The 13,542-nt window shown below is 38.3% G+C and overlaps 1 protein-coding gene and 1 non-coding gene across 2 annotated transcripts; both read right to left on the bottom strand.

The window, feature by feature from the left end:
• Positions 1-7,411: 7,411 nt before the first annotated feature.
• On the bottom strand, positions 7,412-7,619 carry LOC145896499 (small nucleolar RNA U3). Its single transcript, XR_014401943.1, has one exon. It is a non-coding gene; the product is annotated as a small nucleolar RNA U3 (small nucleolar RNA).
• Positions 7,620-10,424: 2,805 nt separating this feature from the next.
• LOC145895846 (uncharacterized) lies at positions 10,425-13,453 on the bottom strand. Its single transcript, XM_082984626.1, has 5 exons — positions 13,136-13,453; positions 12,549-12,602; positions 11,152-11,247; positions 10,827-10,962; positions 10,425-10,732 (listed from the first exon to the last, which is right to left on the bottom strand). Exons 1-5 carry the CDS (start codon positions 13,451-13,453, stop codon positions 10,425-10,427), a joined length of 912 nt encoding a protein of 303 aa, XP_082840752.1.
• Between the last annotated feature and the right edge of the window lie 89 nt (positions 13,454-13,542).

Genomic DNA, 13,542 nt, shown 5'->3' with positions numbered 1-13,542 from the left:
TAAACCTACAACCAAGTCTTAACACGTAATACATGACAACACATTAACTAAGAGCATGATAACTTACTCTGGGTTGGTAGTGGCGTTCACTTTGGCCTCGTATTCCAGGGTTGACAAAATTCACCAAGGGAAAGAAGCCGATTTCGAAAAACGACTGAAGAGCTTTCTGAAGGATAAAGGTACATGAGTATCGTACAAATACGCATTGAGACAAACATTTGAATTTTGTAAGCTGCACACATATGGCCACTTTACGTGTTCTTGGATGTAAACATAGTAACCACCGGTTTAAATGGCATGCAATGAAAAGAAAACAACGCAAGCAATCATGTTAATAATTAAAATAGTAGAATTTTTAAGGCATGAACCAACGCAGAGAAAAAATGCAGCATGTAAGTATACATCCACAAAAAGCTAGTGGCACTGCGAATTGCAACAATCTAAACCAAACAAAATAACGCAAAACGTTTTTCGCAAACCTGTCTTTTACCTCCAGATGATGACATGTGGAAGGTTTTCACAAAGAAAAAAGCCATAAAACTCCGAGACAGTCTGAAGCAAAGTTTCAAAAACGAAAGTTGTTTTAATGACATCGACAGGTACATCAACGATTTGGCAAGCTTAGCTCCAACTGAAGCTTCATTGTGCCGAAACCTCTTGGAATTCGCAAACCTGGAGAGATTGTCAGAAAATTATTTTGATTGTGTTGTTTTGATAATTATTTTGAATGTTAGCAAATAACTCTTGATAATCAAACCCAACCTGAGCAGTAGTAACCAAAAATCTGTGTCGTTGATATACATGAAAATAAATATATCATCAAATGTAAATAACAGATTTCTGTTGCAAGTGATTTTTCTTGTTTTGCTGATTATGTGTCTGCTTGAAAATATACTTAATCAAGAAACAGTTTACAAAACGTAATAATTTTATGTTCATTTAAATATGGAGTAGACACTTTTATTTGTGTTTTACATCAACTTAATTCCAGTAGAACAAATTGCTTTAGAACATAGGTGCATAAGTTATGATCAGGGTTTGTCATACCTTCCATTCTTGCCATAGGTTCTATACTGAAATAAACGGTTTCTTTAGATACAAAACTTCACACGATCAAAAAATCGTAACGCCGTCTTCGCCAACGTCTTGCTTTAGGGAAGACGGCGTCACGAATTTTTGATTGTGTAAAGTTTTGCATCAATAGTTACAAGAAGTTTTGTTACGCGTTTCATGGTTAAAGCGTTGCTCGAAACACGCGTCGCTTACAGGAAGGTTTGCCCGTTAAAAAAGTTCCTCACTATACCAAAATTCCCTAACCATAACCAAGTCATTTGATCTTGGAATCGTAAAATTTAACGGCATAGTTGTCCTTGCCGCCCAACATACAGTTAGGTGATAATCCATTTGTCAAAGATTAACCACTGATTTAACGAAAGGGATATCGGTCCAAAGCAGATAGTAGCAAATGTTTACAACCAAGGGTTGAATCGGAAAGTTTAAACAGCTCCCTGAAAAGAAGTTTAAATGTGAATCGTCCGATTGGGAAATGACAAGAAAACCAATTTTGATCGTCCAGTCTGCAGTTAAATGTGTTTGAGCGTAAAGTTATCACAAAGTGATAAATTTGTTGTTAAAAACACAAAGTCAAGACAAGCAGAAAATGGAAGAAATAATTGAGGTGGGGATAATTTTGTTGCAAGGAAAATTTTCATAATATACTAGGCTTGTTGTTTGTTTTACATTGTATAAAAGCAAAATCAATACAAATGATGTGTTTTAGACTAAATATTACGATGCCGAGAACATTTGGTGTGTTCCACCCAGCATTTCGCCATTTGGATTAGGTACTGGCAAAGTAAAACTATGCATTGATGAATCGCTTGAATACGTAGCAGTAAAGTGCATTGCTGTGGAAGGAAGTAATTCGGAATTGAAACAAAATGAAACTCGGTGAGTCGATTCCATCTTTGTGTTTGTGGCAATATTCTTCAGTGACGTAAAGTCATGGTTTAGTGCAATATTTCATTACGGATTTAAATACCTTCCAATGGGTTTAACTGAGGCATCAGAAAAAATCTATCTAAAATCAGTAAATATAAAAAATAACGTGGTAGCGGTTTCGTAGGCACAATATCATTTTCTAATGGAAAAACAATGATAGTATTAAAAAAAATCCCGGAACAGACATCGCAAAATTCATAAAATGCGACAGCAAAAAAATATGTTTGTTGAATAACCTTTAACGGGATGCAAGCAAATAATTCACAAACACACAACAAACTTTTGCAGGTTACATAGCATGCTTGGAGTCTTGCAGCAAGTCAAACACGACAATATAGTCCGGGTTCTCGGGTACGCCAAGTGGAAATCTTCCCTTGGAGTTGTCATGGAGTACTTTCCAAGTGGAAATCTTCAACAACTGATCTCAAATAACTCGATTGAGATCGACGACATTCTCTTGTTTAGTTTAGTTTCGGATGTTGTTGATGGGTTATTCCACCTACATAAGTTCACCAGCTACAAACGACTGACAGATAATGAGTTGACCCTCGACAAGATCCTTGTCACTGAAAACATGCGTGCCAAAATTAATTGCGTGAATGCAAATAATTTGGAGTTTTCGGCAGCACCAAAAATTATCAAAACCCCGAGATTTTCTACAATTAACAAGGAAGACGTATATAGTTTTGGCATAATTGTGTGCAGTATGATTAAGTGTTGCTCAAACCAAAAGACTACACTATATATTGCCATCAAGGATATAGCAGAACAGTGCATGAATATGGCTCCATCTGCACGACCCACCGTAGCAAAGCTCAAACGTGAATTTCAAAGTTGGTGGAAGGTGTTGGGTGATACTGAAACGAGGCCGAATGCCCCAAATGGTTCCACTGCCACAAACTTGCCTATTGGGTTGGACATTCCATGGTACTCATTGAACACAATGGTCATTAACCAAACTACAGAAGGAAAACGAGGTATTTAAAATCTGTTTGTTCAGACCTTCTTCTCTGTTGCGCAATGATTACCTATGGTGTGTATTCACTGTTTTATTATTCACGGGCTAAATACTTTCGGTTTGACTTCTTGTTTGAATTAGTTGTTATCGCCTGTTGACCTGACCTAGCAATTACGCCTTATCTCCTTACAACTAAGTTAAAACTTGAACATTGTTGTGCTGTTAGGCAACAAAAAATCCAACCACACATTTTGTGATAAAGAGCGCATAGGAAGATCAAAACCAGATCCCGATATCCTTGGCAAACCTAAAGGTAAAGCAAGCCTAGAAGATCAGAAAACAACTGTAAGAACTTTTACCGGGATTTGGCTTTGTGTTCGGAGTAGTTGCGGGCGGCCTGACCCTCCAAAACAACACCTGTCCTAAATTATGTGATTTCAAACGAAACATGATTAGTATTTTTAATTCTGAAATTTTTTGGATGAAAGAATTACCATTATATACGTGCAAGAAGATCTAAGATAATGAATAAGATATGCAGACAGGGTGTACACACTGTCTCGACATGTAAGGTCTCATCACTGCAGCTGTTGACTGTGGCACTGCACTCACTTTTACACTCGCACTAGACACACATATTTCCACTTTGTGGTACCTGTTGACTAATTTAAAATTTTTATAATCCTGTGTTGAACTTCTGTATATATTGAAAATGCAGCAACATCACCTATATCAACGTCTGAGAAAACGAAAAGGTATTCAAACATCAAATTGGAGGAAAATACGACACCTAAAGAACTTTATTCATCCGGTAATAATCCAAAATTTTTTGGGCCTACAGTTTCGTAGTGTGGCTGTAACTGTATAAACGTTACACTGACGGTCTAATAGTTACCGGTGTGACTTGTCAACTGTATATATGCACACAGGTCTATGTAGCTTAGTATATAAGAAGTTGGTCCAGAGTGCCCAGCGAAATTAATTAAAACCTTGCCAGAAGCAAGATTTTCTGGAGTCTTGTCTAGTGTGTGTCTTGACTTTGATTCAGTTACAGTTGCAATGACATTATGACCTACAGTATATTGTGCAATGCTGAAATATCCGTTACAGATTTTAACACAAACGATATCCATAAAAACGGAAATACTAGAAACTATATTATTACTGTTTCTTCAGGTAACACAGACGATCAAACTGACTCGTCCTTGGACAAAAATACTAAAAAAAGTGCTCCTGAAAACGTTTATTTCGGTACTGTATGCGGTTACATGTTTTTTTGTGCAAGTAAAAAAACTAAGCGTATTTTCCTGAAATGATTTGTTTTGTTGCAATTTTAAATTCAGAAATATCCGAAAAAGCCTTGGGGAAAGATAAGAAATTCTTCGACGAATCTAAAGGTATGACACCAAGTCTGAATTCCACGCAATCGTAATACAAAGGAGTTTATATCGAAATTTGTGTAGATAGGTCATTAAATGAAACACGACTCTGTGGTACGTACTAATAATTTCGTATACATTGGCCGCAACAGTAGAACCATTGACCCGCATTGAGTGGCAAGTCCAGGGCCATAAACCTGGCGGGTAGCGAAAATGTCCTATTTGGCATTTTGCGCTCGCTGTGTTGGCTTTACGTAGAAATATGTTTTGTGCTAATCACATTCATGATTATGACGTGGTTTAGACACTCAAGGGAAGTTGAACCAACGATCACAAACCCATCATGAGGAGACGCATCTTCAACACAAAAGAAGCCCCGATCCACCAGGCGACGTTACTTCTAAGGTATAAGTTTTTTTGATTGATTAACATCGATGGTTAGGACATTGGAAACTAATATACAAATATAATACATATGTTCAGTTTTCGCAGAGTTCAACAACAAAAGGCGATGAGAAAACAAGTATGTAGGCTTCGAAATCTTGGGAAATAAAAACATATATGTTGAAAATATGTTTTTATAATTTTGCAGAAGAAAAATCACCGCAACCCAAAGTTGGAGATAGGTTGTTTGACTTCGTGGTCAATCAACAAAATAGATTTCCCTTTGATTTAGCTCGAAATCGGTAAGGGTTGACCAGGTTCGGGGACGTTTGTGACGTCACAAAGTAAACCTACAACCAAGTCTTAACACGTAATACATGATAACAAATTAACTAAGAGCATGATAACTTACTTTGGGTTGGTAGTTGCGTTCACTTTGGCCTCGTATTGCAGGGTTGACAAAATTCACCAAGGGAAAGAAGCCGATTTCGAAAAACGACTGAAGAGCTTTCTGAAGAATAAAGGTACATGAGTATCGTACAAATACGCATTGAGACAAACATTTGAATTTTGTAAGCTGTACACAGATGGCCGCTGTACGTGTTCTTGGATGTAAACATAGTAACCACCGGTTTAAATGGCATGCAATGAAAAGAAAACAACGCAAGCAATCATGTTAATAATTAAAATAGTAGAATTTTTAAGGCATGAACCAACGCAGAGAAAAAATGCAGCATGTAAGAATACATCCACTAAAAGCTAGTGGTACTGCGAATTGCAACAATCTAAACCAAACAAAATAACAACAAAACGTTTTTCGCAAACCTGTCTTTTACTTCCAGGTGATGACATGTGGAAAATTTTCACAAAGAAAAGGGCCATAAAACTTCGAGACAGTCTGAAGCAAAGTTTCAAAAACGAAAGTTGTTTTAAAGACATCGACAGGTACATCAACGATTTGGCAAGCTTTGCTCCAACTGAAGCTTCAACGTGCCAAAACCTCTTGGAATTCGCACACTCAGAGAGATTGTCAAAAAATTATTTTGATTGTGCTGTTTTGATAATGTCAGCAACAAACTCTTTTCAGAGTTTGCATGATCCTGCGTACAAAATTGTAGGATTGTTAGGATGTGCTCAAGAGTTATGCGCTCTGAGCGATGCCCTAATTCACGTGAAAAAGCACCAAGCACTGGTTTCTTCTGTTGTTTTAGAGTGGGTCGTTCGATGTAAGCTAAGTATGGAGAGGGTGGGTCCTTATAACAAGGATTTGAAACACTATCTGTGTTTCCAATGTGGACTGTACGTGGGCCGCGTTATGTACATGCTGCGGGAATATGCTAGGGCAGAATTGACACTCAAAGAAATCATGCACCGTGCTCCAGAACGTGTTAAGCGACTAAGCGTGGTAGTAGAAGGATATGTGATGCTTGGAGACGTTTACGTCGAAATGTACCAATCTGGCTACATTGAACAATCTCAAAAAAATATTGCCAATTATTCGAAAGAATCGACGTCATCAGACCCATATATGGGTGTAACGCACATGGACTATCTTCAAAAGGCAGAAAAATACATCCGGAAAGCAAAAATAGTAATCGAATGTTGCGAAAATCTGTCGAGAACTGAAAAACCACATTGGCAAAATATATGTGAAAAGAAGTTAAAAGTTGTGCAAACACTTGGTAAGCGTTGCTGAATTTTGGCGTTTATAAATCACATATTCACATTTGCCACGCTTTTGTGATGTATTTGGAGATGTAAAATATTATCAAAGTTACATTTTCTGAACAGCCGAGTCTCTCTTGCTTGTATTTAAAGCTTCTTGGGTCTGCATAAAAAAAATTAATGTATCTTTCAATCTTGTACATCTTCCCGTCCTTTTAATACGAACACTTTTGTGCTCAACATGCAAGTAACAAACGACCGACGCGAGATTATACCTGAGGACACATAGAAGATGAACAACGCACACTATATCACCTCCATTAACCACTTGCTCGTAACTTGTTTTGCCGTTTTGCTACGGTTTTTGTCACTGAAATCTGTAACTGCGCTGTTTGTAAAATGGTTTTCATTAATTACTTGCTTTTATAATTTACTTGATGAACTGAACAAGCGCTCTTTGTCTGCTAGTATCAAGTTTAGGTTTTGTTTTGATGGGATTCTGCCTGTTTTGGCCAACCATGGCTTCCTCTCTTGTTGCTTATTTAAGTGATTTTAAAAGTTGATCAAGTAGTTCACTTTGTCCTTAGATAATCAACCTGAAAATTATTGGCTCTTCTAGTGCAAAGCAACATGGTGGAATAAGTAACGTGTTGATTGGGACGAATTAGGACCCTTGTAGCATCTTGTATTGGTCGTTAACAATTGCTTGTTATAGTTTTTCGGGTCAACAAGCGAATTTTTTCTATGGGGCCCTTTCTTCCTGTCAAAGTTTATTCTCTTCTATGACCTGATTATTTAGTTCGAAAAAAGCCTTGGGTTTGAATCCATGCAAAGGTCAAATTATGTAAAAATAACTTACGTCACCCCGAGGTCATGAAACCAAATACTGCGTGGGACAGTATAAGTGGATTTGTGCATCTTTCAAATACAATTTCAATTTTCTTGTGTGTGAAGGACTAAATGTCTTACTCAAAGCAAAATAACAGCTACTACAAATGGTTTGTGAAGTCCGTATGATAAACTAACTGCTTAGAACGTTTCCTTCCCCCCTCTCCCAGTACAGGAAGAGAGAACATTCCTCAAAGCAGAGAAGGAGAATAAACACCAACCTCCACTAAACTTCATGCTCAGAAGGAAACACTACTTCTCATCATCGCAGTTGGGGGTCCGTCACGTTTGAATGACGTTTTCAAGATACATACTATAGAAATGATCCCTAAAAGTATGATCTTAACCAAATACACGACGTAGTGAAGCAAAGAAGCATATTTGAAGTTCTCGCGTTTGTGGCGCCTCGATCTTATGAAACTAAACACTGCGTTTTACATTATCATGTTCAATGTTGAGACTTCAATGAAACAGAGGAGGTGCTGTCTGACATCAATAAATTGGTTGAAGCTAAAGTTTGAAACCAAGTGTTTCTGATTACCGTCAGTCGGTTAATTTATGAAATACGAAAAATCGATTTCGCCTACAAAGGCATCATCAGTTTCTGCAATAAAAATGCAATAAAGCACTCGAAGCTACCTTTACACAAGATAGGCAAGCAAATAAAATAAAATAAAACTAAAATGATGAAAACTGTGGCCCCTACCACTACATCTGCCCAACTACGAACTGCACTGCTGTGCAAGGCTTTCTAACACCGGAGGCAGAAAGATAAGGGAGTGCGAATCACGTGGGCACGCAAAAGAGTAATGACAACCCGTAGCACGAACTTTAGCTGAAATTCCAGTCTGACCGGTGCTGTGTCCATCTTGTTGAAAATTTATTTTTGGTTTGGCCAACATATTGTTCCTGACAGATCATGCATGTCGCAACATAAATGCCGAAACTCGCACACGTCAGATGTTGCGGCAGTTTGTATTGTTTGCCTGTTTTTGTTGATATTGTGGACGTTTCTGTAACCATGGATGTGTTATTGCCGTGGTGTCCGCACAATGCGCACCGCCCACAAGGGTAGCATCCGGGAGAGTCGTTGCAGTTCGTTTGCAGCGCCAGCTGCCGGTAATTTGTTAAAATATTACCCAAAGAGGGTGGTCGTTGTAAACGACTTGGGCCTGGCTCTTTAATTTCCTTTCTTTTTGCGTTAACTTGAGAACCTGAGGAAATTCTGTACCCCAAGCAATAATATGATCTATTATCTTGTCGTTGGAGTTGCGGAAGCGTGTTGACCACGTTCGTGCCTCTGCGATACTCGCATTTGTCCCCCCAGATATGTTTACAAGTCAAATGTCCCCAGATTTCCTGCATTTGTCCCCAAGTCTTTCAAGGCTTTGGAGGTAGTGGTCCTGTCTTTGGTTAAGGCGGCGCAAACGGCATGTTTCACCGAGGACAATTGACTTGTAAACATGTCTGGGTCGGTATGGCGTTCCATGGAGAAAACAGCGTTCTTTAGCTCTATCTTTCATGAAGTCTTTAGTTACAAACCCAAAGTTTGATTCACTGCACGACACATGCCACACATCCAAAAACTCCAAAGTAGTTTTGCCATATGATAAGCAATGTGGAGCCAATAATATGAATTGTGTATAAGCTGCAGACAGATGGCCACTGTTTCGACCTAAAAGGTCTCATCAGTGCAGCTGGTGTGACTATAAGCAACTTACCGTTTGGTCAGCAAAGTCTTCTTATAGTCACACCAGCTGCACTGATGAGACCTTTTAGGCTACGTTGATCATCAAACGCAATTCTTACCATTTAGTACGACAAAGAAGAACATATATATGAAGGAAGTCAAAGGCATTTGATTTCTACCTAGTCTTTGTTCCCGGGTGTTAATGCCATGCTGTTAGATGATGCTTGTGCGATCACTTCTTTTAGGAACAAGTCAGACTTTTCATTAAATTTTTAAAAGTTATTAAGTAATGCGATCTCGGTTATCTAGAATGTAGTAATCCAAGTTCAACATTTCGCCTTTATCCGCGAGTTTCAGAAATACGACAACGAATCAAACAGACACAATCAACGAAGCATGACGACCGAAGGGAAAAAAAGCACCAGACGCAAGTTACACAACCTGAATTCGTTGACAGGACATAGATTGGGAAAACTTCCTCCATACTTGCCTTTTTCATATTTTACTTGCTGCCAAAAGCAAATCAAGAATATTCCTAACACATCAGCGTCATTTGAAGTAATCCAAGTGTAGTCGATCATGAACTAAAGACGGCTTGCACTGGCGCGAAACAAGCTTTATTGTTGTTCGTGAAAGCGAAAAAAGGCTTCGCTGGATTATAAACTTCGTTGTTCTGGTGGGTAAGGACGATCTCGGGTGTGGGAAGAATAGTTTGGACTTGCATGAGTTGAATTCGCGTATTTCTGTTCGCGAACGCCTTCCACGTGATTTATCTGTGCGCAATCGCGGTGTTGCCAAAACACTGGTTCAACTTTTTTTGTGGTAAATGCGTATGAAGTAGGCGGAATCCTGTTTTCAAGGCCCTCTGCATCAATGCACCTGGCGAATGTTCCAACAACTTAAACTGATAAACCAGAGGAAGTCGACAGAAAAAGTCTGGGATAACTTTAAATCAATATTATGACATTGTTAGGTTGTCCACGAAAAACTATAAGAATAAGTTTTATGGCCATTGGTTTGTCGCTATCCTTCATCTGTATTGTTTATATGTCTGCAATAGCGTCTTACTTATTGGTATTTAATCCTCCTTCTAAGTACTGAGTAGTACTGCATAATACAAAAAAAACGAAATTGATTTTCGGTTACATGTGTCATTTATTTGCCAATTTTTCCTTTATAGTTGTAAAACATGATATAATGTAAGATATATCAGGAATTGTGTTCTCATTTCCATGCAGCAGTGGTCTGATTTAGTACGTTCTGAAACATAAATCATGGAGTTATAAACAATAACAAAAAATTAAACGAACCAATGTCCAATGTATTGTTTTTTTGTTTTTTTTTATTTCTTTGTATATCGTTCTTACGCGTAGTTGCTTTTTTTGCAAAATAAACATGATTTGATTTGTGCCAAGGTCGAATAGCTTGACACATCTTGCAGTCACACAACAACTTCCACTTACGTGGTAACTTCAACGTCGATTCGATAAACTTGGTTTGCCCAAACCCCACCCTTTCCAGAAGCAGGGCAGGCGTGACTCGCATCATATTTCTTGTACGTCTCCACTGCATCACGTGACCCGGCGCACCAACCACCGTCCTGCAAGGCAATGATGTTGTATCCACGGGAGTAGGCGGCTTGCACACATTTGGCGATCGCCTCGTTACGGCTTTTATATGGTCCGTCGAGAACTCGTTCCAATCCTTCAAGTGTGGGGATGGCACGATCTGAGGTGTCCCGCCAACAACCCAATTCAGTAAGTTTCACTAGTAAACAAAATATCAGCGTAAATTTACTGACAAATTGCACAAACGTGCATTTACGGATAGCGAGAAGAAAAACCCTCAAAGCAAGACATACCTTGTGAAATTGTGGCGATTTCGTAAACTTGGTTTCCCCAACCTCCACCTTCTCCGTCAGTTGCGCAAGCTGTGCTTTTTCCGTATTTTCTATATGTGTTTCTTGCTGTGGCAGAACTTGCACACCAACCTCCGTTCTATAAATTTCAATGGAACGAAAACTGATTTTGGTCCAAAATACGATGAGAATATGCAGTAAACTTCAGTAATTATTTTCGGTGGGTTAAGACTAGCATCCGACGAACTTTTTTTAACGATTTTATCATATAACATTTACCAGTTTTGGAAAATGTTTAACCACTAATTGTTTTGTATAGGAATTATACCTGGACAGCGAATACGTCATCACCATTGTTGTGAGCGACTCTGGCACATTTTGCGATCGCATTCACTCTTGCTTGGTAACTTGCTCCATCATTGCTCTATTTCCATTGTCCGCCCAACATCCGAGATTGTTGAGAGTAACTGAAAGAGAACAAACCTTCATTTAATGGAAATCTTGCCAACTACTGTTTTGCATGGACATTTCCACTTAGTTCATTTACTTCAAGATTTTAAATTATCAACACAAAAAAATTTCAATTAGGAAAGTTGATCTTACCAGGATAATACTTGACAGCCTGAGTTGATACGACAAAGATGCACAAAAGAGCAAAAATCATTAAATTCATCTAAAAAAATCAAACTTAATTTCTAGACGAATTTGAAATATGACAATGTTGATCAAAAACTTACAAATCTAAATCTAGACATACCTTTGATTTGCTTGCTGTTGATAAAGCTTTCTTGTTATACAGTATATCCGTGGAACAAGATGGTAATGATTTGCAAAACGAGCCCACGCTCCTTTTATAAGGCGACCAGGCACTTCCTTTAACGATTCGATAGATCTGGACTAAAACTGCAAGACAAGTTAACACTTAGTTGACGATGACGTCACGACGTCGTTGGTCAGCAATTGTGATTTTCGTGTTTCTGCTGACCATGGAGTAAACAGCATAGGATTAAAGCTTAATGGCAAGCAATAATATGTCGTCAGTTTTGTTAAAAACAATCATCATAAATATTAATTTCCAAAAAGAAGCCTTCTTACGTTGCTACACTTGTTTACGCAAACGATGAGAGAAGATTTCGAAGCCTAAATACTTTTTCTCATCGGCTGTTGTTGCTGAACGAGGCGAAAACTGAACAAAGAGTGTGTACATGTATTATATTTATACATTAGTTTCCAATGTCCTAACCATCGATGTTCATCAATCAAAAAAACTTATACCTTGGAAGTAATGTCGCCTGGTGGATCGGGGCATCTTTTGTGTTGAAGATGCGTCCCCTCATGATGGGTTTGTGATCCTTTGTTCAACTCCCCGTGAGTGTCTAAACCACGTCATAATCATGAATGTGATTAGCACAAAATATATTTCTATGTAAAATCAACACAGCGAGCGCACTGAACCAACCCACTGAGCTGTCAGCAAGATAGCTGTGGATTTACATAGAAATGTATATCGTGATACAGTGCGCGATCAACAGTCTGTCACGCACAACAGAAAATACCAAACAAGACATTTTCGCTGCCCGCCAGGTTTATGGCCCTGGACTTGCCACTGAATGCGGGTCAATGGTTCTACTGTTGCGGCCAATGTATACGAAATTATTAGTACGTACCACAGAGTCGTGTTACATTTAACGGCCTATCTAAACAAATTCAGACTTTGCGTCATACCATTAGATTCGTCGAAGAATTTCTTATCTTTCCCTCAGGCTTTTTCGGATATTTCTGAATTTAAAATTGCAGCAACACAAATCATTTTAGGAAAATACGCTTAGATTTTTTTACTTGCACAAAAAGACACGTAACCGCATACAGTACCGAAATAAACGTTTGCAGGAGCACTTTTTTTAGTATTTATGTCCGGGGACGGGTCAGTTTGATCATCTGTGTTACCAGAAGAAACAGTAATAATATAGTTTCTAGTATTTCCGTTTTTATGGATATCGTTTCTGTTAAAATCTGTAACTGAGATTTCAGCATTGCACAAAATACTGTAGGTGATAATGTCATTGTTACTGTAACTGAATCAAAGTCAAGACACACACTAGACAAGACTCTAGAAAATCTTGCTTCTGGCAAGGTTTTAATTAATTACGCTGGGCACTCTGGACCAACTTCTTATATACTAAGCTACATAGACCTGTGTGCAGATATACAGTGGACAAGACACACCGGTAACTATTAGACCGCCAATGAAACGTTTGTAATGTTGCAGCCACATTACGAAACCGTAAGTCCAAAAAATTTTGAATGATTACCGGATGAATAAAGTACTTTAGGTATCGTATTTTCCTCCAATTTGATGTCTGAATACGTTTCCTTTTTTTAGGCGTTGATGTAGGTGAAGTTGCTGCATTTTCAACAAAAAAACAGCAATTGGACACAAGATTATAAACATTTGAAGTAATCGGGTCATGTGGGTGAGTTATTATGAATGCGTCAGTGATGGTTAGTAAAGGTACCACAAAGTGGAAATCTGTGTTCCCAGTGAGTATAAAAATGAGCGCAGTGCCACAATCAACAGCTGCACTGATGAGACCTTCCAGGTCGAGACATTGGGTATACCCAGTCTGCATATCTCAATAATTATTATGATTCTTTTGCACGTATATGATGGTAATTCTTTCACAAAAAAAACTTCGGAAATAAAAATACTAATCATGTT

The sequence above is a fragment of the Ascidia mentula genome, chromosome 3 (genome assembly GCF_947561715.1).
Source record: "Ascidia mentula chromosome 3, kaAscMent1.1, whole genome shotgun sequence".
NCBI lineage: Eukaryota > Metazoa > Chordata > Ascidiacea > Phlebobranchia > Ascidiidae > Ascidia > Ascidia mentula.
Note: the sequence above shows the minus strand (reverse complement) of the source record. Positions and strands in the feature narration are given on the sequence as shown.

Bases quoted from the DNA above. Each gene is read 5' to 3' on its own strand.
- LOC145895846 (XM_082984626.1), bottom strand. From the start codon at position 13,453: ATGCAGACTGGGTATACCCAATGTCTCGACCTGGAAGGTCTCATCAGT. The intron at 11,248-12,548 runs GTATGACGCAAA...CAATGGAAATAG, and splicing joins ATTCTTCGACGAATCTAATG to AGCAATGATGGAGCAAGTTA. The intron at 10,963-11,151 runs GTATAATTCCTA...TGAAATTTATAG, and splicing joins ATGACGTATTCGCTGTCCAG to AACGGAGGTTGGTGTGCAAG.